The sequence below is a fragment of the Mesoplodon densirostris genome, chromosome 10 (genome assembly GCF_025265405.1).
Source record: "Mesoplodon densirostris isolate mMesDen1 chromosome 10, mMesDen1 primary haplotype, whole genome shotgun sequence".
Classification (NCBI taxonomy): domain Eukaryota; kingdom Metazoa; phylum Chordata; class Mammalia; order Artiodactyla; family Ziphiidae; genus Mesoplodon; species Mesoplodon densirostris.
In genome coordinates, this window is record NC_082670.1 from 36573255 (window position 1) to 36598914 (window position 25660).

At 50.8% G+C, this 25660-nt stretch overlaps 2 protein-coding genes across 5 annotated transcripts in view; one reads left to right on the plus strand and one right to left on the minus strand.

The window, feature by feature from the left end:
- Positions 1–7541, plus strand: part of BTBD9 (BTB domain containing 9) — a 411236-nt gene extending 403695 nt beyond the window's left edge. For 2 of the 4 annotated variants that reach the window (XM_060109198.1, XM_060109199.1), the window contains exon 11: positions 587–4822. In XM_060109198.1, the coding sequence (XP_059965181.1) occupies positions 587–784 (198 nt within the window). In that variant the 3' untranslated portion in view covers positions 785–4822. Of the gene's footprint in view, positions 1–586; positions 4823–7257 lie in introns of those variants that run through there. The other 2 variants (XR_009533526.1, XR_009533527.1) reach the window with 2 other exon arrangements.
- Positions 7542–7547: 6 nt separating this feature from the next.
- Positions 7548–25660, minus strand: part of ZFAND3 (zinc finger AN1-type containing 3) — a 331407-nt gene continuing 313294 nt past the window's right edge. Inside the window, exon 6 of the mRNA XM_060109200.1 lies at positions 7548–9870. Within this exon, the coding sequence (XP_059965183.1) occupies positions 9716–9870 (155 nt within the window). The 3' untranslated portion in view covers positions 7548–9715. The remainder of the gene's footprint in view (positions 9871–25660) is intronic.

The following is a 25660-nucleotide window of genomic DNA, read 5'->3' on the forward strand; positions in this document are numbered from 1 at the left end:
CTCCCCAGCACTGCTGCCCAGAGGATGATTACGCACCAAGAACTTGTTCCATTCCGGAGGGCACAGGAGGAGGTGAGCAACGGCTCTTAGGATGCTTGGAGATAAGCCTGGGTCCTCCCCTGGGGTAATGCCCTGTAGGCTTTTTTTTAGAAAATAACTTCATTGTAGTATAATTCACATGTCATACAACTCACCCATTTAAAGCATAGTGCTTTTTAGTATATTGACAGAACCATGCAGCCATTGCCACCATCAACCCCACTGACTTTTAACCCAACTGCCAGATGTAAGAATTAATTAAAAAAGAAAGAAAAGCTCATGAGACAAAATGGAGAAATCCAGTGGGAACATTGTATAGGAATCCATGCTGTGCTGCCTGCAACTCTTAGACTCGTCGGTCCACTTACTTTTATCCTGACTGACTGAAAAGCGCTTACCACCCTCTAGTTGCTGCCTGTCCGTGCCAGTGGTTGGGGGGAGCGGAAGGACCTGCCGTCACTCCTGTGGGGACAGTGTCCCGACTCATGGCAGCTCTGGGGTCCGACACTGACCCATCACTCACCGGGTCTCTCCTTTCTCTCACCAGGTGTTCCACTGCGTCCACTTTGAGTGTCCCGAGCAGCAGAGCAACCAGAAGGAGGAAAACAGCGAGGAATCGGGAACGGGGGACACTAGCCCAGCCAGTCAGCAGCCCGACCCCCACGCCTTGCAGGCCCCCAGCAGCAACTCACTGCACTCCAGCCCAGGCTCCAACTCATACTCAGCCAACCGGCAGCACCAATAAGGGAGGCACACGCGTGGAGTGACTCGGCTGGGCCCAGGTGGTACAGGAGCCGTGTCCTCCCCAAGCAGGGATCCCTGTGGACGCCTCCCCCCGCCACCCCCGCCCCACGAGGAGCAGACCTGGCTGCAGAAACACACAGGACAGGTTTCCTCCCAAGGACACAAAGGGGCTGCTTTGTTCTCCTCAGTTTGTTCAAATCAGGCTGGTCTCCAGGGGGAAAAAGTGGGTCTTCAATCTTCATCAAGTCCATTAACACCCTACCTCTCTAATCTAACCCCGCAAAGACCACAGAAGGAAGTAATAGGCCTGAGTCGGAATACAAAGATGGCACATGAACACAGGAATGGAAGAGAATGTATTAGGCCTTCCTTACCTGGAGGCACCCTGTAGGAAATGGGTTTCCTTAGAGCATTTACTTTTATGGAACACATTGCCCTGGCAGCTAAATAATTTTTTATTTCTTTTAGTTATCCTCCATTTGCTGAACCATAGGTTTTCCAGATCTTTAGGAAAGGTTCAAACAGCAAATCACTTGTTTCATCCCTTTTGACGCTGTAATTTTCCTTCCTTAGTTTTGAACGGTTGAGCGTGGGGTAGAGCTGAGGAATATCCTGCGCATCTCCTAAATGAGGCACAGATGCAGCTCATCATGGCACCTGGTCTGACAAGGAAAATCCTTGGAGGAAGATCAACAAAATACACAAGGAGCAAATTAATCTGTGGACACTGGAGTTAATAATCACTCAAACTGCCAAGTATTAACCTGTCATTCCTGAAACGTATCCAGCCTTTAAGCTTGGGAGGCTGACAAGGAAACAGTGATTATGCCACCAGCTAATTTAATGTTCAGAAGTACGTATGAGTGTATACCAACTTCCGGTTGGGCTGGACCTGTCCTCCATTTGCCACAGGTTAGTGAGCCGTGTGGAGGCAGCCGTCCTGCCAGTCGGTGTCGGGAATGCAAAAGTGGGCCTTCCCCGCGTGGTGGTGATCGGTGGTTGCTGTTTTTCCCCCAGACCATAATACTCAGCCAGGGATTGAAAAAAAAAAACAGTTCTAAGAAGCTTTCCTTTTAATCCTCATTGAAACGATCTCATCTGACAGTTGTCGCTTGATCTGGCTCCGTGTGTCTGAGTAATTTCCATCCCAGTGCTAACTGCCTTGTGTAACTTGATCAGATTGTGTCCGGTTTTTGCTCATCCCCCGATTCTTCCGTTGGCTGGCTGTCATGATCAGGTCCTCTGTGCGTCCTGCTTGGAGGAGGGGTGGGGCCGACGGGGGGTCCTTTCTGTCTTAAAGACACATTGGTCATGGGTGTACAGAGAGCCAGTGGGTCAGCTGTTTCCTCCTAGTGTGATGTAGTTGTGATTTATCAGTATTGGAATAGTAGGGTAGCTTCAAGCTGCATGATTAAACGGGAAGGTTGTCTTTCTGCTAGTCTCGCTTGGTGCCCTCGACTCTGATCTCTGTCTGCGTCCCCCTGCGTGGGGTGAGTGGAACCCTCTGAGGGGGACACAGCTTTTCACAATGGGAGGGGCTCCGGTAACAAATGGCGGTGCCGCTCGCTTGCTCGCCGCGGGCGGCTGGCCGCGCTCCGTGGCTGGCGCCGCCTCCCTCAGCATCCAGCCCCTTCTCCAGTTAGAGCTGAGGATTCCTGACAGCTCAGCACTTCCTCCAGCGGTGCATTCACTGCCCACGGGGGAGGCAGGAGGAGCAGGGAAGTCAGAAGAGGGCAGGGTTCAAATGTTTTTGCAAGTGTCATCTATTCAAGGGCTTCTTTTCAAACTCTGAAGTCACCTGTCCAGAGAGGAATCCCGGCTTGGAGGCCAGCACTGCTGACCCGGGGAAGTGCAGGGTGGGCTGGGGGAGGGTCTGGAGCCTTTCAGCATCCTTCTCCATCCAGGCACAGGTTACTAAATGCTTCCTGGTCACTCAGCTTCACACCTGAAGAGGCATGAACTGTGCCCTGCATGGCCAGTGGCTCACCCTCTGCTTCCTTTCCTCTGTGAATTCTCTTTGGTGTTAGTTCCGTCCAGATCTCTGCCCTGAGGCCTGTCTGGAGAGAATAAAGCTTGTCTCTCTCCTGTTCCTCCAGCACTTCAGACGCCCCTTGTTATCAGACAAAGGGAAGGAAGGGGACTGAGAGGCAGTGCTGAGGACGGGGAGGACTGAGGCCAGCTCTGTGCTGCGGTATCGCCGTCCCCTAGCCCCGCACCTGCCTCCCCTGAGGCCCCGATGGTCTAGAGGCCTTGCTTGGATGCAAGCCTGCTCTGGACCCCAGCAGACACTGATGAAGCTCAGCAAAGTGTGCTCTGGTCGGCCTCCTGTTACCAGGCAGGGGCTCTGCCTTCCTTGTTGAGCCTTGTGGTTTGGGGGAATGGGGGCTCTTTCTGTATGCCTGGCTGGAGGGGCCTGGACACCCCAGTCGAGGTGCGACACACCAGACGTGTTGCCAGGGAATGAGGGATGAGTGGGCAGCCAAGAAAAAGTCCCCAGGTGCCTGGCATTCTCCAGAGCCCTGGCTGGTCCCGCAGGGGACTTACCCACCATGAGCCAGCTGGACCAAGATGGCCCCAAAACTTGGGGAGAGACCAATAGAGCTAAACGGGAGTGCTGATGAGACCCAGCTCCAAGGAGCCCCAGATGCCCGCGGAGCCCTCAGCCCAGCACAGAGTGGAGGCTGATTTCCTGGGAGCTGTGGGACGCCAGGCAGCAGGCTGGGCCAAGCTGTGAGGGGTGCAGCGGCAGATGAGGGCCCGTGGCTCCCCTCCAACCCCGTGAGGATGCAGCCCCACGGCGACTGCTTTGAGGAGGTCTGGTGAGGTGGACAGAGGGGTGCTTGTGGCCTCTGGCCCTTTATTGTGAAACAGCACCTTTGTAACCACTACCCAGGTCTAGAGATTGAATGTGCAGAACCTCCTGCCCTTCATTTTGTGTCATGCTTTGTGGGGGAGTAAAATGCACACTTTGTTGGGGCTTTTGGCGTAAGCCTTCAACGTCACCTTCTGGTAGCTCCTTGGAGGGCTGGTGCTGAGCACAGCGGGCAGGGCGGGATGTGTGCCTCGTGGCGCCCCAGTCAAGGCGGGCTTAAAGGCGGGGGCTGCTGCAAAGCACTCTGAACTTGAAACAGGTGTAACAGTATCACACACGCAAACACGTTTTCCCATATTCTCAGTGCTTTTTCCGGTTTTCTTCTGATTGTAGTTAGAACCATGAGCCCATGAGGGATGTGGGACTCTTCTCAATTGCTCTTTATCACTTCTTTAATCTTAGTAAATGAAGTGTTGATTCCTGACAAATACATTAAAAGTGTTTTATTCCTAGAAGAGTTGGGAAAAGAAAATTATTTTCAGCAAGAGTGGGATGTGTTTGTTAGACTAATTCCTTGGCCAAGAAAAAAGGAGCTTTTGAATTGCGCAAAAATTGCTCAGTAGTTATGCTGTCGCCCCAATTGTCAAACCGCTGTGCAGACAGTGCCGACCCTGTCAACTTCACCTTTTTTTTAATTCAGAAGATAACAAAATTGTAATCACTTATCCTTTCTAGAGCCACGGGGAAAAAAGGTCTAACCTGTGATAAAAAGCAGAGCGTCCTGTGTGCTGAGGCCATCTGATAATAAAGAAAGGGAGCATTCCCCATTGTGGGCTTCAGTTAAGAACCTCCCTTTGGACAGAGAAGAAAGGTGTCAAAGAAGGAAAAGAAAATTAAATGTATCTCCTTCTAGGAGTTTTTCCGCATTAGTGAGTTTTTGTTTTGTTTTCTGGTGCTATCGTGTCACTCCTGCATTCCACATGGGCGGCCAGCTCCTCTGGGTGCAGCTGAGGTGTTCGGGGTGGCGGCTGGACAGGCAGCAGCTGTGGCTGCAGTGGTGCGGGCCACGCTCCGCTTCCTTGCGTGGCTGCAGCCACCCATTCTGCATGTTTGTCCCAACAACAGCTCCAGCAGGAGTTCAGTGCTCATTAGTAGCCCTAGGCATTTAAAGTGCAGTTCGTGGTTCTGTGCCACCATGGTTTTCATTATTCTAATATTAAATGAGAAGTCGTCCTGGGGCCTGGTGTTTGCGCAGGAGTTTTTGGAGGAGGGGGAGGGATGTGCGCCCGTTTCTCCTCCTGGAAGCTGACCTGCTGGTCATACCTGGTTACTGGACAGTATCCTGAGGCCCTGGTGTTTTGCAGAAAATGAGTGGAAACGGTGGTGGGAGGGTTTGGTCGGAGAGTAAACCAGCTTCCGATACACCCCATCCCCGCCCCTGTGTTGAGGTGTGGGGAGAGGACCTGGGGGTTCTGCTGGTTTCCATCAGACTGGCTGCAGGAGCCGTCGCACCTCAGCAGGCGCAGGGAGCTGCATGTCCCCCACCAAACACCCCACGTGCCTTCAGGCAGGACTTTCTGCTGGACTGACACGGACCAGGACCTGCCTCCACTGCAGAGGTGAGGACAGGCGCACACTTTTGAAAATCACTGTTCTGTTTTTTTAAAATTACTAAAGTAATAATGCTCATGGAATAACCTAGCAGAGGGGTGAGGGTGCCCTCCCTTTCATCTGGCTGAGTCACTCTTGACCTGGGCCTGGTCCTTTGCTTCCTCTGTGACTTGACTATCCAGACGGGCAGCACAGCCCCTGGCCCCCGGCCGTCCTTCCCTACACCCTGTCCTCTCCCAGCCAGAAGGCAGACTCTGAAAGGGGCCCTCCAAACCCACCAAGTTAGCTTCTGCTTTCCCCCCCACCCACCAAAGAACTCAAATATTCCCCCAGAGGCCTCAGGGCCTAAAGACCCACAATCATCCACCTGTAATTTATGATAAATGTCTCGAGCATTTACCACGTGCATCCTGAGTATTTATAGCCCTAAGCCCAGAGCAGGAGGCTTTTGTCTCCTCTTGGCTGTCCCTGCGGCTGGGACAGCTGGAGGCCGCCACCTTTGAGAGCCAGCGGCAGGAGGAGCTGAGAGGCCTGTAAGGTGGGGTCTGGGGCCCAGGGCTTGGGTTCCCATGGATGCCCTGGGAACACGGGTGACACTGTTACGGCCTGCCCATCTGCTGCCAGATAGCCTCCTCCGAGGGCTTGTGGCTCAGGACAGGGAGGGTACTTGAGCAGCAGTGGGGCACAGAGGACCAGGCTGTCCAAGGTCACCGTGCCCCTCGGCCTCTGCTTTCCCCCCTGCGTGTAGGGGGCACTGTCCTCCCCGATGGCTGCTTCTAGCACCATGTTCCTGGTTTACTCCCAGCTGCCACAGGGGTTTTCCCTCCCAGACCTGCCCCAGGCAGTGGGTCCCCATCAGTGGCCCTGGGTGCTGACAGTGAGATCCAGAAGCCTGTGGGCAGGGATGGCAGGGAGCACAGAGCCGCTGACCAGCCCAGGCCAGCTCAGAGCTCCCCAGGCCTTGGGGCCCAGCTTCTCCCGGCCTTCCGCAGCGGCGGCGCCAGTTCTCAGAGCTCTTCCAGAAGGGAGCCGAGAGGCAGCACCAGGCTCTGTCTCATCGGCCCTCCCAGCACTGAGGTTCCGAGGCTGCCCCGCCCGTGCCCTCACACCTAGAAAAGCCAGAGGAGGGTGAGGACCGGACTCAGCCTCGGGACTGCGGTGGGGGGAGGGAGGGGTGGCAGGAGCACCTCAGGGTGGCCGTGGGGCTTGGCCCATGAGCTACTCTGAATTCACCCAAGAACGCAGACGTCCTCGATCTTTGGTTTCTGGGTCTGTAAAGGTTGCTGAGGGCCTCTTGGATGTGGGAGGGTGGGGCCATGCTGGGCTGGGGCTGGGGAACAGCTCTTCTGAGCCATCTGTAAAGGAGGACTGTGTCCAGAAGCCCAAAGGGCACTGTTGCTGTTTGGAATACGTGTTCATTTGTGGGCAGGATGCAGCTTCATGTTGCATAGCAGCCTAGGTGAGCAAACATACAAATTATGTTCACAACAAGCGAGTTGACAGCTGTGAGACTGCGATGTGGCTTCCCTTCAGAAATCATGCGAAGACTCCTGTGCGTCGTGGTCCCTCCCCCACGGCTCCATGCTTTCTCTGCCTCTGGGCAGGAGGCAGACAGACAGCACCCAAACAAGCCCGTCCGTCTCCTGTGATCTCAGCTAGCCCTCTGTGGGGCCTGAGTATCACGCCCTGTACACGTGTGGATGGTGAGGTGTGGCTGACTTGCTCTAGGACGGTAAGAAAGAGGAATGTGGGCCCACGCTGTGACCACAGCTCTACAGCACCTTCTTCTCAGAACGCCTTTCCAGGCTCTGGGTACTGCAGACCCCAGTCACAACCTCTCCATCCTGAGATAGCCTAGTCTATCTTAAGGCGTGTTAGGTGATCCTCTACACAGCATTTACATCATTCTGATCATCCCTTCTGGGAATCTTTCTCCTCCGGGCCTGTCCTTGGTTAAGTCAGGTCTTGGCTATGCCAGGACCCAGGCACACCCAACCTGCGCACAGCTGGGGGCCCTCTGGGCTGGTGCTCATCCTTCCCATCTCCCCCAGGTGCGTAACCTCCCTGCTGCCAGAGAAGGCTGGGCCCAGCAGACACACCTCTACCCCAGGGTCTCCCGAGGCGGAACCACACAAGAGAAACCAGAGGAGCAACTGTGGAGCCTGGACACTCACCAGACAAGTGAGCCCCAGACAGTGCACACAAGAGCCCTCCATCTCGTCCAACCTCTGGCTGGGGAGACCTTTTATTATTTTCCTGGTCATCCAGGAGGCACTTAGGAGAACCGGCAGAACAGAGAAATCCAAACTTTCATACGATTGGTTTAATTTTTTTTTCAGCAGGAGAAAAAAAGAATAAAGTTACAAGATTCTTTTAATATTTTCACAATGTTAAAACTAAAACTGAGCTCTAGGCTATGTGTGTAAGTAAATCTAGAACACAAAAGGGTTAAATAAGATTTTCTCTTTTAAAGATACAAGAATTTAAGCTTTCCTTACATTTAACAAACTTCACAGAACAGATACTGCCAGGGAACAAGCCCTCCCACCCCACCCCCAGCTCTACCATTAGGAAGTGACCATGGGCTGCGAGCCCTGTGTGCGGCCGGGCTCCCCAGAGAGCCTGCTTCCCATCGCTGCCGCCAGGAAGCAGCAGCCGGTGGGGCCTGAGGAGGGCCGGAAGGGCGCCTGTGGCCTCTTCACGATCAGAGCTTGGTGGGGGGCCGAGGTGGGCCGCATCACTGAGGATGGCCAGGTACTGGCCAGAGGGCCGTGGCTTGGTAACAGTGGTAAACGTGGGCAGACCTGGCCCCTCTGCCCTGGGCTGCCCTAGAGCAAGACGCCGGTCTGGGTCCTGAAGCAAGAATTAAGGCTGGAGATTTTGCAGCGGATTCCACTCTGGTGGGGGTGGGGTGGAAGAGGAGGCGGGGAAGAGCATGATTCCCTATTTCAGTATTTCGGACCAAAAACATTTGTAGTTGCAGGTATTAACTGTTAATTTGCAGACAGAGTTGAGCAAACACTTGCTGTGGTATAAAAGGGTAAGTTGCTGGGTTAAACTATTCCAGTAGCCTGTGTGCGGGCAGATCCAAACTGCCTCTGCAGGAGCCTCCGACCCTCACCGGCCTGGATCAGATGGGGCTCTGGGGCCATTCACCCCCGCTCAGGCTTTCAAGGGCATCTTCCTCCTGTCTACCCACCCCCCCCACACACCTGATCGGTGATGATTTCCTAACACTGGCAAACAGGCCCATCTCCACCCATCCCCACTGGTCCTGAGCTCCTGCCTCCACTCAACTCCTCTCTGAAGAGAAACACGCTGAGAAATAGGCCCTCCCCCCACCTGCCTTAGCGAGTGTCTCTCTCAAGCTGGGCCACGGCCACGAACCACTGTTTTAGACAGATCAACCTCTGTCCCTGTGACATATGCTGCCCGCCCCCCTTACTAAACTTGCTATGTGGTAGAAGTGGACTGGTTGCCCTTGGACTATGGGGCTGCACAGACATGAGAGGCGAGGCCAAGGCGTCGTCCGCTTGGCCTTGGAGGGGCCGAGTAGGCTCCTGCTGGAAGGGACGGAGCTGCAGGCAGCTCCCAGCTCTTCTATTGATTCCTGCTGGCTATGAAACATCTTTTTAGAAAACTTCCAATATAGAAATCTAGCTGCAGAGGCCAGTTTGTAGGCCACAGTTGCGGTGCTGCAATTAGCCTTATTTGATCAACCTGCCAGATCCCTGCACTCGGCAAACGGCAAACCAGAGCCAGTGGGTCAGGGCGCACCCGCGGTTGCTTCTCATGACCAAGGGTCCTGTGTAGAAAAGGTGGTTCTCATTCGTGGACTAGTCTTGAGTGGAGTTGATTTTCAAAGTGAGGTTACTGTTTCTCTTCTCGTGTGATGAGAGAGTTTTTTCATAGCAAGTCAGGTAAATTATCTTAACCTGTCCCCACCCCCATTTCCTGCTCAGTGGGAGAGCGAGGCCACCACCCAGCCCAGCCACGGGGCCAATCTCAACAGCCTCCCGTGGCCCAGGCACGCGTGGCCATCAGGTATCCTGGCTACTGGGACTAAGGATAGTGAAGAGGTGAAGGCCGAACACTAACCAGAGCTTCCGGCAAAGCCACGTGCGTCGTGGGGACTTGAACACCAGCTTCTCCTCCTCTATTGACTCAGAGTCTCCGTCTGGAACACTTTCCACTTAAGGCTTTTTGTAAGTTTGACTCCAGCAGTGACAGGTATGTGTTGTTTTAAATCCACTAGCCATGCTCAAAAAAAAATATTCTTCATGTTTTAATTTTATACAATGGCTAGCAGGCACCTTAATAACCAGCCAGAAATCAATTTCAACCACCATCAACCCCTAAACTACAGTACCAGGATGGCTGGCTAAGGAAAGGAAACGGACTGGCTGTAGTCTGACGCGTGCCCAGTACAAGGTGTCTGGCTGACTTTGTCCTAAATAAGGCTAACATTAGTGAACTAAGAACAGCGTCACGTAGCGGCCAAGCCGGCCTTCAGGAGCACCCCTCCCCGATGCGCTGGCAAGAGCGCCCCACTTTCCGGTCCAGTTTCACCATTTTCATGATGGCTTCCTCTCGGCCACGGCCCATGTGGTCAAACGTACAGTCATGCTGCTCGGGGAGGCGATGCAACATACAGAACACGTAACCTGCAGCAGTGGGGGAAGCAGAGAAGACAGACCGTTAGGGTGGCCTCCACGTGCACAGAGCCCAGCTCTCCCTCAGGTCCAGAGAGCGGGAGGGCTGTCCAGTGAGTGGACGATGGTTGCAGCAGGGGCTCCGGCTGCTGAAGAGCCTATTACAACATCCCCCCTCTGACTAGACAGCCAGCACTCTCACGCAAGTCCAACGACGTCCTCAGAACGTCCAAGGGGCACATCTGCCTTCAATGCTGTTCCTGCCTGGACCCTGAGGGTGGAACCCCAAGGTGACTCTGCAGCACCTGCCTCAGAAATGAGTGGGCTCTTGAGCCCCTTCCCTCCCAGCCCCACGCAGGCAGGAGAGCCCAGAGAGCTGGCAGCTCAGCGCTTCCCCGGCCTGGACAAACCTCAGTATCTACCACAAGACATGCATTGCTTCTAGGAGACTGGGGTGGGGGAGGGGGGGCGCGGCAGAAATGATTATGGGGACAGTGGGTGTGATCAAACCAAAGCTCACACATGAATGGGGGCTCTCAGAGGAAAATGGGTTACTTCAAGCACTGGACAAGGTATTACATTTAAAGAGAGGAAAGAACAGAAATGTCGAGATCCGACTGGCATCTTAATGAAGCCTGATGCTTCCAATCCCACCTGGTGGGCAGGAGGTGAGGCCCACACACTCGGGCCTCCTGGGAGCACGACGCTGGAGAACAAAGAGCTGAGGAGAGGCCGGCAGAGCAGGCAGAGGCACAGATGAAACCCCTCTGGTAGGAAACAATGAGAGGAGGCCCTCAGGGTGTCAGCAGAGAGGCTCAGAGGACAAAGGGAACACAGAGCTGTGTCAGGATGTGGCCCATTCTCCCCTTCTGGTCAAATTCTAGGAGTGCTGATGGGGGGTGTGGACGTGTGCCAGCGACAGTCACCCGATGTTCCCTGGGTCTGCCTGGCCCTTTTTTTCAGGGGAGGGGGCGTGAGATCTGGGCTGGCTCCTCCCCATCACCTCATCCCAACAGTTGCATCTGGTCATACCTCCAGGTCCCACGGGCCTAGACCAGGTCCACAGGACTGACCTGCAGTGAGCTGGAATCCCTTCCTAAACCACCTCTCCCTGCGCACTTGGGGCAGGCACCCCAGAGCAGCGCCCCCCGCCAGTGCTCTCCGCACTTATTCTCCAAGCAAACGTCATCTCTTCTCAGAGATTTCTCTCTTTTAAGCCCAGACCCCAGCAGCCAGAGAGAAAGGACAGCCACCACTTGCAAACTGTGATTCGTCCCTCTCCCCGTCCTCAATTCTTTTCAGAGAAGAGAGGTGGAGGCAGTGATTTTAGAAGGATATCAGAAGTTGAAGCAGAGACTGGCCATGATGGACAACATTTTCAAAAGCCTTAACTTTTAAGATCAACTTTACAGAGAATATTCCTCAGCTGACACTCACAGCCCTGCTCTGATGCCTTCAGCTCATGCTGAGTATGGACAGGGGCCCAGGGCAGCCTGAGTGACCAGGCCGAGCATGGACCATCCATTGTACAGAAAAAAAAAAAAAAAAAAAAACACGTTATTAACTGCTTCACAGGGAGAGCAGGGCAATATATTTGACTCTAAATTAGGACTAGGTTTAAGGAAAGGAACAGAGATGAAATTTTTGTCTCCTGAGAAGCTGAGCTCCCACTTGGCTCAAAAACAAAGTTAAGATTAATGAGCTAGTGTGTTATATTTACTGATAAGTTCATGACTTGAAGATATTGGATACCAGTTGTCTTTCTCCTAAAGGATTTCACAGCAGAAGCGTGGATGGCCTCAATATGCATCCTGCATCTAACAAGCACAATCATCTTTTTGGAGCAAAGCCCACCCGGTCGGGGAGAACCTGCTGTCGGGTCGGGGTTTGGGGTAGGGGTACCAGCTGTGTGGCAGCAGGAAGTGTGTGGAGGCATTTCTGTCGCCGAGTCCTGACATATTTCTATACCTTCAGCGTCTATAATTAGGGGTGGGAAGATCCCTGCTTCCCTTCCTTCAAGATATTGGGATGATGCAGAAGAGGGTCCCAAGGGCTCTCCTCCCCTGATGAATGGTGCTGGCTGAATAAAAGTAGCAGGAAATGGATTACCCCTGAAATTAACTCAGCCCTGGCTCAGTCTAACACCTCACTAGTCAAAGGTAGACTGGGATGGAGGGAAGAAGCTCCAGTCTTGCCCTCACTATGCCCCTGACAACTCTGCTTTAGCCTGCCTTCCGCCAACTCCTGGGGACCACCAACTCGGTGGGTAGACTTGAGAGCCCCAGGTTCTGTCTGGAAAAGGAAACAGGGCATGACAACCACAGGAACCCTGGATGTTCTCTCTACCCACCCAAGGATTCTCCATTCAGCCAAAAACACCTTGTTTCTCTACTCAAGCTCTGTGTACCTCTGTTAGACACACCTTGCTTGACACTTGCCTTTGATTTTTGACAGGTGAAAATCACTGAACAGCAGGTAAATTTTTACCAGTTCAGCAGGGAGCGGAGCTGGTAAAAATTACAATATATGGCATTGTAATTCACTGGGGAAAAGTCGGGGGGAAATTTTGGAAGGCTAACTTCCCAAGCTGCTGCACTGAGGTTATTAGATGATATAAATTAAGCTCAATTCCCTCTCCTGTCAAGTTCACTCACCAAGTGGAAGTTACATGCTGGAACTTGTCCCAGATGCTGAGTAGGTATTATCCACTGACAGCAGCCAATTGGCTAAATGTACTCTGGTGTCAGTAGTTGGGGTGGGCTGTTCTGGATACAGGAAAGCATTCGGGGGTGACTGGGGTGTGTGTGAATCTTTATTCTCTTCTCTCGATACCCACAGACCTGTTTCCAGAAACCACTGAAGTGTCATGAACGTTCAATTATTCTCTGAAATCTGGAGACCAAGCTGGGCATATGGAGAGAAGTGAGTTAGGCTGCTGGGGAAGCAGACTGTTCTCATTTCAGTGATGAACACAGTTTTAGAGCACAAGGGGGTTTACAGCCTCAGCCTCAACACTTCCTCACGCCGTTTATTAGAAACCAAGTGGGCCCTTTCCAGAGTGGGTCAGCCAAGGCAGTGTCCAGAGGGAAAGAAAGCAGAAAGGACACTGAACTGATGAGCAGAGCTGCGACAGGGGCTTTGGTATTATTACCCAGGGTATCATGAAATTCTTTATCCCTGATTTTAAAAAGTTATATATCATTATCAAACTCACTCACATATGTACAATTCATATCTACACCCTCCTTATGGTCCCATAGTTCAGCATCATGTAGTACTAAAAACAATTTCAATATACTTTTGCTTATGATAGCTATATACATACAGTGCTTTGGAGAGATAAGCAGTAGGATAATGATTAAAAGGATGCCAACCCCCCAAAAGTGAGGAAAACACCCAAGGCAAAAGTTTTTGAAAAAACCTATAATACTAAATGTGGTTTAACCTCAGCCCTTTCCCCTGCCATATCACACAACTGCTGCCCGCTCCTGGGAGCCCCGGATCACTGGTTTTCCATGAAATACTGGCTTTCCATGAAATACTGGCTAGGAGGAAGCCGCAGAGCTCCGTTAAGGCTGCGGAGCTGTTTTCAGTAAATTTCACAAAACACTCAAGAGCTTGTGTGGGTGTTTCTTTGTTTGTCAGGCAGAAGAGCAATTGGGGATGAGCCCTTGATTAGAAGGCGAGCATGCAGAAGAGCTGTCTACGCACTGGGTCCCACGGCCCACCTCCCAGGCCCCTCTCCACCTGCCACTACCTGGCTCCTGACAGGCCATCCCGGGCATGGGGAGAGGAGAGGAGGCCCGACCAGCACAGGCGAGACCAGTCAGCCGTCCTGCCCCCGTTCTGCAAGCTACGCTGCAAGGTCTCCGGCAGCTACACCCTCATTTCAAAAAGACCTTCAACTGAGCAGGCAGCCTCAGGGCTGGACGAAGAAGAGGCCTGCCCAGGGGGCCACAGGGGCTGAACCACGCGGGGCTCCTCCCAGGGTGCTGTGGCTGTGGACAGCAACAGAGGGGCAGAGCAGGCAGAAGGCAAAAAGTACAATTCAAGACCTGCTTAGCCCTCTGTCCTGAAAGGATCCCAATGTGAATGAGAAACGCAGGGGCAGCACGCTCAGGTCACCCTCACCCTGAACAGAGAGGCCGGGGGGTTCCTGTGGGAGGACAAGCATTTCAGTGCAGGCCGCTCACGGTTATAAACAAGCACACCTGGACTCAGCCCTCCTGGTGCAGAGCCACAGGCCACACAGACCTGAAGATGCTTGACACCTTAAGTCCCTAAAAGCACGTTCCCGGCAGAAAATGGATCCAAGGTTCACTCTTCCAAGACTCAAAGTTCTGACATGCAGGTTTCTAAAAATGCTCATCTGGTGGGAACCAAGCTTCAGCTTTTAAAGCTAACATCTGAAAGTCATCCATTTCATTCAGACATCCTCATCCATAGCTAAATCTCACCTCTCACTTGAGAACAGTCTGACAAATGCCATCATTAAGCAAAGATGATATAACTAACACCCAATACCTGACTATAAGTGCTATAAAGTTGTAACAGTATTTCCTGTTTCATTTACTTGTTGACAAAAATCATTGACAATCACTGCCCAAGAGGAACACCCAGGGCCTGAGGAGAAAGGGTCACTACCTCTCAGCCGTGCTGGCAGGCAGGTGCCCTGAGGGCAGCTGACCAGATAATCGGTCTCATCGGCCAGTTCCCTTTCCCCCCCCCCTCCCCCCCATTCTCAGGCACCACTATGGTGTTGGGGGTGGGGAAGGTGTGTGGAGGAGGAGCTGGAGCACCGAGGGCAGAGCCAACCTGTCACCCCTCAGGCAGTATAGCCCCTACCCTTGGCTGAGGCCCCGGATCCCCAGGCCAGTGCTTCCCTCTGAACCTTAAGAACTGAGCAGGGGTTGGAACTGTCTTTTTCCCATGGAATTTCCGAAAGGAGACAAAGCGATGCCAAAATTCACAAAGTCTGAACCCTTGACATTTTTATTCAATCCCTGCCAGACAGAAATGTTGCTTATTGGCTTTATCTTAGAGTAAAAAAGCACCATTTAAAAGTTGACAAAACTGGGAAGCTCTGGATACTTGTGGACTTTAATTAATTAAACATTTGTTTTCCTGCAGACCCCCCACTCGGGGGCTCTCCCAAAGTGGACATTTCAGTGAAGCCTCAGACCAGGGTGGGCCTCGGCTCCAGCTGCTCCGGTGTTTTCACCTCACTCACAAGAAATGTTTTACACTTTCTTGCTCATTTGAATTTCAGATTGTCAGAGGTTCAAGCAGAACCTAAAAATACTGGCAAGCCTTGGGGACCAAGGCACTGTAAAATGATCTCCAGGTGTGCAGCCTCAGGCAGCACCATGCGTGTACGCGTTATCCACACTGACACGTCTGTTCCCGGTGCCTGCCCACCAGCAACAAGCCCCAGGCAGGTGTGTCCAGGTAGGAGGTAAATCAGAGACAGCACCTTGACATTTTTTTTTTTTTTTTTGCGGTATGCGGGCCTCTCACTGCTGTGGCCTCTCCCATTGCAGAGCACAGGCTCCGGACGCGTAGGCTCAGTGGCCGTGGCTCACGGGCCCAGCCGCTCCGCGGCATGTGGGATCTTCCCAGACCAGGGCACGAACCTGCGTCCCCTGCATCGGCAGGCGGACTCTCAACCACTGCGCCACCAGGGAAGCCCCTGCACCTTGACATGTTTATCCAAACAGCAAACAAAGCTTACCCAAGGCCTCCCAAAGCTCCCTGAGAAACCTAGGTTAACAGAGCCTCCAAGGTACCATTTGCTATCTGAAGTGTCTATTTCAAACATAAACAACAAATATACCTGACTCGTGTCTGAAATGGCCGGGCAAGCGCATTAGAAGAAAAGAATCACATGTTTCCAACAACATAAAAGTTTCTTAAAACTCAGGACAGCTAACTGACCTTACAGCTCATTTGTAAGTACATGTTGGGAACAGCAGGTGGGTACAGGAAAGCCTGTTGGAAAGCATTAACCATTTATACTCCCACCAGCAGCAATCCCTGGATTACACCATGTCCGCTGACCCAATCAATGCCCAAGGTAGAATTTGTAGCACAGAAATGCGTTAAAGGATCTTAATGCATTTTATTTCATCAGGCCCATGGTACAGGCAAAGCAGCCACAGGTGTTTCGGGAATGGAACGCGTCTGTTTTACATTCCCCTTCATCCCTGACTTTGCATGGAGGAGGGAAAAGCAATCACACTCCAAGAAAAAGAACTGGATTGCGGCTCACTGAGTTAGCTGACACAGTGCTCGGCTGGGCTGGGGGAGAGAATGGGTGGATGGACAGAGTCAGCTGCCCAAGGAGCTGGAACCAAAGCCACAGTGAACCACCAAGCAGGCATCAGTCTCTTTTCCAAGGGAAAGGAGAACCTGCAATTTAGAAGAGCCCAATGTACTCAACAATTTAGTAAAAACCACAGAACAATACCAAGACAGCCCTAAAACAGAAGCAATCATTTGTTTTCCCCCAATCAGTTAAAACATCAGATACAAGCTAAACACTACAACAAAAAGCACTGTGACAGAAGGCAAAGATACATAAGCCCGTGCAAAGAGCACTCGCGAAGGCCCTGGGAGCAGCCAGTGGTGAGGGGGAGCTGCGCTGTCACGGCCCAGCTTAATGAAGCTCCCGACACGGTGTGTGCACACGTCAGTTCCCAAGTATAGAAAAATCCACCATTCTTGGTGTCCTTTATTGCCGTCTCTTCAGACTGCCCCATTCTTGCAAAAACTCTGACCTCTTCCCTTTCGTCCATGGGGAATGTTCGCCCTGTCCCAGGAACATCTCCTTCTACCACCCGATGTCCAGAGAACAAGTCTTCCACCCTTCATTCCTGCCTCCACCCAGGAAAAGCCTACTCTATTTTTGCCACAGGGTGTGTGTGGGAGGTAGGGGTGGGCCGGGCCTGGGGGCCAGGTGCCCGCACCAGGAAGGAAACTGTGCCCTCAGCTTTGACCTGAGAACCCTCCCCCAGCAAGCTCTGTAACCCCTCGGTGCACGAGGAGAAGGGGGCTGGCTGCAGGCTCACGTTGTGCTAGGCTGTTTTACCTAGAGATGAACATATATTTAAAAACTGAGAGAAAATGGCTCAAGGCAGCTTCTGCCACAGGAATAATGACTTGCTCTTTCAAACATTTCCTTTCAGTAGCTGAAAGCAGGCAGCCAGCGTCAGCCTCTTAGGAGCTGGGGCACTTTTTAGCATCCAAAAGTCCCAGAAGGTGCTTGCATTCCTGGCCTCCTCTTTCCTCTGCCCACCCCCACCTCTCTGGGGCCTCAGGAGAATTGTGAGGTACTCGCAGGAAACTTTTTTAGGGGAGACCTTATCCTCCTCTCCACAGGCTCCTGATTTGTTGGCCTTCTCTTTCAGTATTTCCTTGTCCTGTAAAAGATTATCCTCTCAGAGAGGTCTCCTAGAAAACCAACTCCAAAGCTGCAGTGGAGGCAAAAAAAGGGCCGAACCCATCCTACCCAAGAGCCGCCGAGGGCAAAGCTTGGGCCCACGGGGGCAACTTAGTTAAAGCCAGGCTCCTGACACACGGCTCAGCAGAGAACTGTGGCCTGTTTCACCACCCGTGAAGGCTACACTGGCAAGAGCCAGTTCATCCAAGTCCAGAATGTCCAAGTGGCAATGCCATCAGGGGACACCAGACTGCAGATGCCATGCGTCTCTCTAGAACAACACCTGGAAAAGAGAGGAATACTTACCCCATTTCCCTCCACTGGCCTTTCAACAATCCACATGCTGGGGTCACAGGGGAGGACAGAGATGACAGACCGGCGTTGGGAGAAACCTCTGGCTTAGTCCCACCCCTGCATGTCCCTTAGGGGAACCTCAAGTTCTCTTTCTGAATAATTCAGTGAGGATCTTGTGCTCTGGAGCCCGAGTTCTGGATTCGTGTTCCAGCTGCACTGCTTTGACAGAAAGCCATTCAGCCTTTCAGACCTTCAGGTGTGTCTCCTATAAACGGGGTTGTTGCGGGCACTAAAGACTAGAGCAGCTGAAGCCTCGACTCAAGGAAGGTTGGCTGTTACCAGGATAGCTCTTCCAGCTGTTGTCACCCCTCGCACCTTACACAGTACAACTCAGCTGGTTTCAGGGCTCGGCGCCCCCTCCTCCCCTGCTCCTTCCCCCTACTCACATGGCTTTCTTTCTGCTACACAACATTTTACACAAAGAAAATTTCTTTACACAAAGAAAATCCGCCTTCCAATGCAGGGGATGCATGTTCAATCCCTGGTGGGGAAACTAAGATCCCACATGCTGTGGGGCAACTAAGCCCGCGTGCTGCAACTACTGAGCTCACGCGCCTCAAGGAGCCCACGTGCCATAAACTACAGAGCCCATGTACCCTGGAGCCTGCGGCCACAGCTTGAGAGAGAAAACCCACAAGCCACAACTAGAGAGATGCCCATGCGCCACAACGAAAGATCCTGCATGCCACAACTAAGACCTGACATAGCCAAAGAGAAAGAGAGAGGAGGGAGGGAGGGAGGGAGGGAAAGAAGGAAGTAAATTTTAAAATATATAAAAAATAAAAGAACATTTACTGCTGGTAACTGTGCCCTCACCCCCTCTCCTGGAGAGGACCACCACCACACAGTTTACTTCCAACCACCTGGGTGAACAGGGTACAGCGAGCGCAATGTAAAGATGATTATTGTCTGGCTTTGGCTTTGGATGTATTTTTAGAATTTTTTTTGCAGTAGCAAGTTTACTTTCCTAATTATGCTTTTCTATTGCCGTTATTAATATAAGCCTATATTTGCTGAGCTCACTCTGAGAGGCAACCCAGAAATGTCCAAGATGGCATTAGATGCTTTCCTGGAATTAAAACTTTTCTGTAACTCATGATCACAAATGTGCTGAGTACAGATAATGAAGAAATGAACGTAAAGACACAGGTTCCCGCTGACATTCATTTCCTATTCTACCGCTAGTATTTTGGTCAATTACTCCAGATTCCAAGGAAAATTAATCCTGGGGTAGCAGTTCAGTTCAAGGGAAGAGCAATTTAATTGATGCAAGAGAATTAACACAAAGCTGGCCCTTTAATCTGTGAGTCTGGAACTTTCCCCCTTCCTGGGTGAATCTGTAACCGAGGTGCACAGCTCTAAAGAACACATGTCATCATATGTATTAATCACAAGGACGCACAAACTCCATCACGTGCTGACTCAGAGCTTCTGTCTCCCACTGGACAGCAACAGCCTGCTGCTGCACGGCGGGTGTCCTCACGACGGTCCAGGGAGGAAGAGGCCCGCTCTTGAGCTCCTTGAGGAGCAAATGGGCTGTCACTAGTTAAGCCTCCTTGACCCACAGCAAATGTCTTCAATGGCCGCAGCCACTGCCTGCCGCTTCCCACTCTACGGCCTAAGAACAACCCATCTCCTGCATTACAAGCAGTATCTTGACCGATACCTAACAGAAAAATTGGCTAGAGAAAATCATCTGACACCTGCATGAACACTTCCCCCAGCTCCCCCGCAGCCCCGGAGTACTTTTCTGGAGGACTCATTGGAATAACTACAGCAGGCCTGGCTGGCTGCTGCAGAAGAGAGCCACTGGGGGAGGTCCCCACAGGCCAGGGTCACCTGTCTCCCAGGTATCCACCAGATACTGTACATTTTACACGTACAGCAGTTGGTGAGGTACCCAAAGCAAAGAGGGGCACTTCCTGTCGTCCCCTTTGTCCAACCATGTCCCAGGCACTGTTCTGGGGTAGAAAATAAACCAGACAGTTCGGTGGCCCAAACTCTCAACTCCACAGGGGACAACAGAGAAAGAGAACACCTTTCAAATCACAGGAGGAAATAAGCAGCGGCCCCTCCCAAGCTCACATCATCCCATGAGTCAGTGCCGGGATTCTCCAACACCACCGCACCTCAACTGCTGCTCTCTTCCCTTTTCTTTTTTATGCCTCGGTAACTATGGTTACCTTAACTCCTGATCTGACAGCAGAGGGTGTTTTCTGGACTGCAGGCTCGAGGGCAGGTGTTGAGTACCCACACCAAGCAGCCTCTACATGCTGCTGCCCTCACCTCTCTGCAAAGCCTGCAGTAGATGCCTTCATTCCCTACTGGGTTCTGCCTAACTCCGAACAGGGGTGGGAATAATGTCTTAACAAATAAGGAGACATGGAAAGGTGAGAAATTTCCTAGACAAGCCAGCTGACCCAATTACTTTAGGCACTTCTCCAATAAATCACAGGGCGGACTCACTTATTACCCTTTTCAGTCTGTGGCCTCTGAACTCCGCTCCAACATCTCACAGTCAGTCTTGACCGCCCACATCTGCAGTGTGACGGCTCCTCTCCCACCAGCTAGGAGAGCACCAGCTCTCAGCACTTCCTCCCTGCCTCACCAGCACTTGTTTCTTTTCAGTCTCTGGGTCTCATGCCCTTCGTGGGTCCGTCCCAGGGACCCAGCCCCCTGGCAGGGTGACTTGGAGTCTCAGAGGCTGAACAGTTCTAGCAACACCAGGCACTGTGTGAGAGCCAACAACCCTCCACCACTGTGCCTGGGGCTCTGGCTAGTGGGCGGCCTTCTCCATATCTGCCTTCCAAAAGACAGCAGCACCCCGCCCCCCAAATGCACGTTCTCTTTTGGTAACGCTGGCTACAAAGTCAACCAACACTGCAGAGCTGTGCTATTTGCCACAGTCTTATTCAGGCTCATTTCCGACAACAAAGCAGCAAAACTTGAAGCGGCAAGGCTTTTCCTGGAGCCTGCATCTTCAGGGGCCAAAGGCTGAGGAGTAAGGACTATCATGTGAGCTTGTCAGAACCTCAGTCTGCTTAGCTAAAAGCACTTTCCAGAAGCAAAAACAAACTTCACTGATATTGATCTCTTCAGAGGAAAGGTGCTATAGAAATCTCACCTAATAAATAAAGGATTCAAGCTCCAGTGTTGGGCTGTCAGTCCAGGAAGGGAAAGAAGCTATCAGACTCAAGGAGTCAAGAGTATTTATTGGTCATCTGTGCACTGTTTACAGAGCTCTATTCTAGGGGCTGGGTGGAGGAGAAGGGAAAAAAAAAAGTCACTAGTTCCCGGCTTTTAAGACAGCTGGAGACGCACATAGAGGAAAATGCTAAAGGACACAAGAAGCAAAGCAAGAAATCAACTGCAAATAAAATCAATACAATCCAGCTATGTGTAATAAATCGGGGGCACTGAGGTCAACTGCATAAGGTATCCTGGAGGAGGCAAGTTTTCAAGGAAAATGAGGACATGAATTAGCACTCAGGAGAAAATGGAACAAACACGTCAATGAGAATTAAGTGCCACTGTATCTCTCATTATCCAGGCACAGTGGGGGACAAAAAAGGGGCAATGCCATGGACCCTGTCCTCCAGAAGCATCGCATCTAGATGGAGCAACAAGTGGCACATGGAACAGTGGTTCCCAGACAGTAGGTCGCATAAATTGTTACCAATGAATGTTTCCTTGAGACGGGGAAGTGCTCAAGGAACGACTCAGAACTATACAGCTGAAAACAAGAGACAACTCATGCTGCAGTCATACCCTCACTGTTTAGGGCACCCCATGGGCCAATGTGGGAACATGAAAAAGTGGTGAGATTCTGGCAGCTCAACGGACCTGGGTTCAAATGCTCCCTAATATTTCTGAGTTACTTAACTTCAAAGCTTGAGTTTTCACCTCTGTAAAAAGGGAGTACCATCTGTCCAACCATGCTTTTGTAAGGGTCAAATGATATAACACAGTTGCAGGCATCCAGCACATAGCTGGTGCTCAATAAAGCTGTTCTTCAAAGATTATTGTTTTGTTTTGTTTTTTAATGAATTTATTTATTTTATTTATTTATTTTTGGCTGTGTTGGGTCTTCGTTGCTGCGCACAGGCTTTCTCTACTTGCGGTGAGCGGGGCTACCCTTCGTTGCAGTGCGCAGGCTTCTCTTTGGAGTGGCTTCTGTTGTTGTGAAGCACGGGCTTTAGGCACATGGGCTTCAGTAGTTGCAGCACATGGGCTCAGTAGTTGTGGCTCACGGGCTCTAGAGTGCAGGCTCAGTAGTTGTGGCACATGGGCTTAGCTGCTCTGAGGAATGTAGGATCTTCCTGGACCAGGGCTCAAACCCTTGTCCCCTGCAGTGGCAGGTGGATTCTTAACCACTGCACCACCAGGGAAGCCCTAAAGCTGTTCTTCCTTCACCCAGAGGATCACAACTGCAGTGGTACAGGGTTCACCCATTCACTCATTCAGGCAACACTGCACACCAGGTACTATATAGCAGGGGCAGAGAGCTACTGAAGAACACAATATGGTCCCTGTCCTCCGGTACTTATGGTCTGGGAGGAAGGACAGACATGCAGTCAATTTCAGTATGTTTCAGAACTACAGCAACAGAGGCCAACCATGGACTCCACAGAAGACTTTTGAGCAGTCCCACAAGGATATGAGCAGGTGAAAGGTTTTATTAAAAAGACTCCCATATTTTGTGACAGCCTCTGATGAGGAAAACTATGGAGACAAGCGCTGAGCCCAGTCTGGCATTCCTGTACCCCACCCTGCCCTTGATATCCCCACACTATTCTTCAGTCCCTGTGAATGAACTTGCTACTGGAGGAACTGGGGTGCTGGAAAGCCAAAGCCACTGTGTTCAAGTATCTGAAGAGAAGCCTTGCAGGAGAGGAAGATGGTTTGTGACAGGTCTCTCCAGAGGGCAGACTGAGGAGGAATGAGGACATGTCATATACGGAGACTGGTTTTAGTTCAGTGGAGGAAGCACCCAGTCAGTCTAAGCTGCCTGCAACAACACAGGCCTCACTCCCTCCAGGCTGGAGATGTACACGGTGGCTGGATTACCTGCCAGGGCAGGGCACTGCTGATGTAGTTTCTGCAGCATTAGCTCAGGGAGTTGGACTGGCACCAGATGGATAACTTCTAAGTCCCTTAGGTGCTTGGACTCTGTGTCAGAGAGTGATAGGTTTGTTAGGCAGGACTGAGAGACTGGTGTGGTTATACACAGTAGGTCTGTGACCTGTAGTCTCTGTGACCCCCAAAGAGCCCATCTTATTCATGTGCAAGATGAATCACAGGTTTTATTTAGGCAAATACACCCATCCCCAAAGTTGAATATTTAATTAAACCAAAAGCATATCAAATACTTTTAATCAGACCAAGCAAGCAATGCTGCTCTTATAGCATACCTGTCTCACCTGATTTTTCCCCCTCTACCAATAAAAATTCAAGGCGGATAAAAGTATGTAAAAATAAATAATGCTAAGGTTTTCTCTCTAAACCTTATTCCTTAAGTCAATTATTCTATTGGGAAACCCTCAGGTTGTACATGTACGCTGGCATCAAGAATTTCCATGGAGGGCTTCCCTGGTGGCGCAGTGGTTGGGAGTCTGCCTGCCAATGCAGGGGACGTGGGTTCGAGCCCTGGTCTGGGAAGATCCCACATGCCGCGGAGCAACTAAGCCCGTGCACCACAACTACTGAGCCTGCATGTCTAAAGCCTGTGCTCCGCAACAGGAGAGGCCACGACAATGAGAAGCCTGCCCACCGCGATGAAGAGTGGCCCCCACCCACCGCAACTAGAGAAAGCCCGCGTGCAGAAACGAAGACCCAACACAGCCAAAAATAAATAAATAAATATATATATTTTTTAAAAAGAATAATTTCCATGGAGACTGGGCCAGACATTCTCCCATTCACCTGCTTAGGCCTGCCTTCAAACACTACCACAAAAGGACGTTCCCCTAAAGAAAACCAGCAGGCTCACCAGAACACCACATTTCTTTGACTTCTAATTTTTTCTTGTATGTTATTACAAGAAATAATAACAGATGGGGTACCTACTACAGGCCACATAACTCTAACAGGGGCAGTGGGAAGCTATAGAACAACACATGGTCCTGCTCTCTGAGTACTTTAGAATCTAGCAGGAGAGAGGAGACCAGTGGAGGAAGGCATGTGTTAAACACTCAGAAGATGTAAGTCTCTGAGTGAAAGAGAATGGAGTTGCCTAGATCTGACATAAAACCTCTGACGTGCATGACCTCATTGGAAATTTCTAGTAACTCTATTTTGTCTTAAATTACTTTTACATTTCCTATGAAGAAATGAGCTATTAAGTGTATAGGCAGTATATCAAACTTTGGGGTATATTAGAATTGCCTGAGCAACTGCATTTTTGCTTTCCAAAGATGCATCCCCACCTACTCAGGGACTCTAAAGTGCTGGTCTGAGGCCCGCACTTTTTAAGAAGTTCTACTCAAGAGGGAGTCACATAAGAATCTAGTATGAAGACAGAGAGTGTTTACTAGCAGATATCTGCATACAAGGTACTCAACACAAATTAGTTTTAACTACACACATAAAAGGCACAAGAAAGGACATTTCTTTAGCAACACTTTGTGAACAATTTGATATCAATTTTGAAAGAACTAATATTTTAATCCTGTTATTTTGACTAAATACTATTTTTACCATAACTGGTCTAATTTGGTGACATTTTGCTGTGAAGGGTCCATATAAGAGTCCCAAGTCCTGAACAAGGTTATGGAGGCTGAACTAAGAGGAGGTTAAGAGAGTCAGGTGTATTAATCTGGAGGAAAGACTAAGAAACCTTCTGGGTACTTCAGAGGACATAAGAACAGAAGTCCCCCAGGGATGGCCAAGAATATGTGGCAAGAAGCTGTAGTCAGTGGGGGCTGAAAGCTATGCTGGAGGGAGGGAGAGTGGGCACTGCTGTGAGCAGTCATGTTGGTCCGAAACTCTTCAGAGTCCTTGAGTTTCAGACCAAAGCCTGTGTGAAACACCAACATTTAGCACACAGGTGTGATATGAGGCTAATGGCAACTTTTCTGGCCTTAGTTTCCTCGTTTACAACAAACAAACAGAAATATGGGGGGGGCGGCGTTGGACTAAATGATGGCTAAGCCTCCCTCTCATCTTCATGGTACGTGATTCTATTACCTATCTACCCACAATTTTTTTGTGATTTTTGTATTGTAGTAAAAGCCTTTAATTCAAACAAAGCATTTCTCAGTGTGGTTTGCTTTCATTATCTCAAGTGAGAATAACCCAGAACAGCATCTTGGGTTATAAATCTGTTATGATTTTGGTTTTGAAAAAAGAAGAGTGCCCTCAGGTCACAGGCTTTCCCCACTATGGCTGGACAGACACGTTATGACTCTGAACAAAGGGCATGTGTTTCAACCGTAAGCATGGGACAGGAGAAGTCTTTAAAACACACCTTTTGGGGCTTCCCTGGTGGTGCAGTGGTTGAGAGTCCGCCTGCCGATGCAGGGGACATGGGTTCGTGCCCCAGTCCGAGAGGATCCCACATGCCACAGAGCAGCTAGGCCTGTGAGCCATGGCCACTGAGCCTGCTTGTCCAGAGCCTGTGCTCCGCAATGGGAGAGGCCACAACAGTGAGAAGCCCTCACACCGCAAACAAAACAAAACAAACAAACAAAAAAAACAGGCCTTTGTTCACCTTTTTTAGGTCACATGGTAGCTCACCATGAGCTGTATCAGCTGTTTTGGGAGAATGTATTTGAACATTTCCTATGTTTTCCTACAATGTATTCCACAGGTAACAACTATTAAACTTTGTCAGGATGGGGAACAGCTATGCAAAATCTACAGCTAAATCATACATAAATGGTAAAAAACTGAATGCTTTCTATGTAAGATCAAGGAAAAGGCAAGGAAGTTCATTCTCAACACTTCTATTCAACATTATGCCAGAGGTCCCAGCCAGTGCAATAACACAAGAAACAGAAGTAACAGGCATAC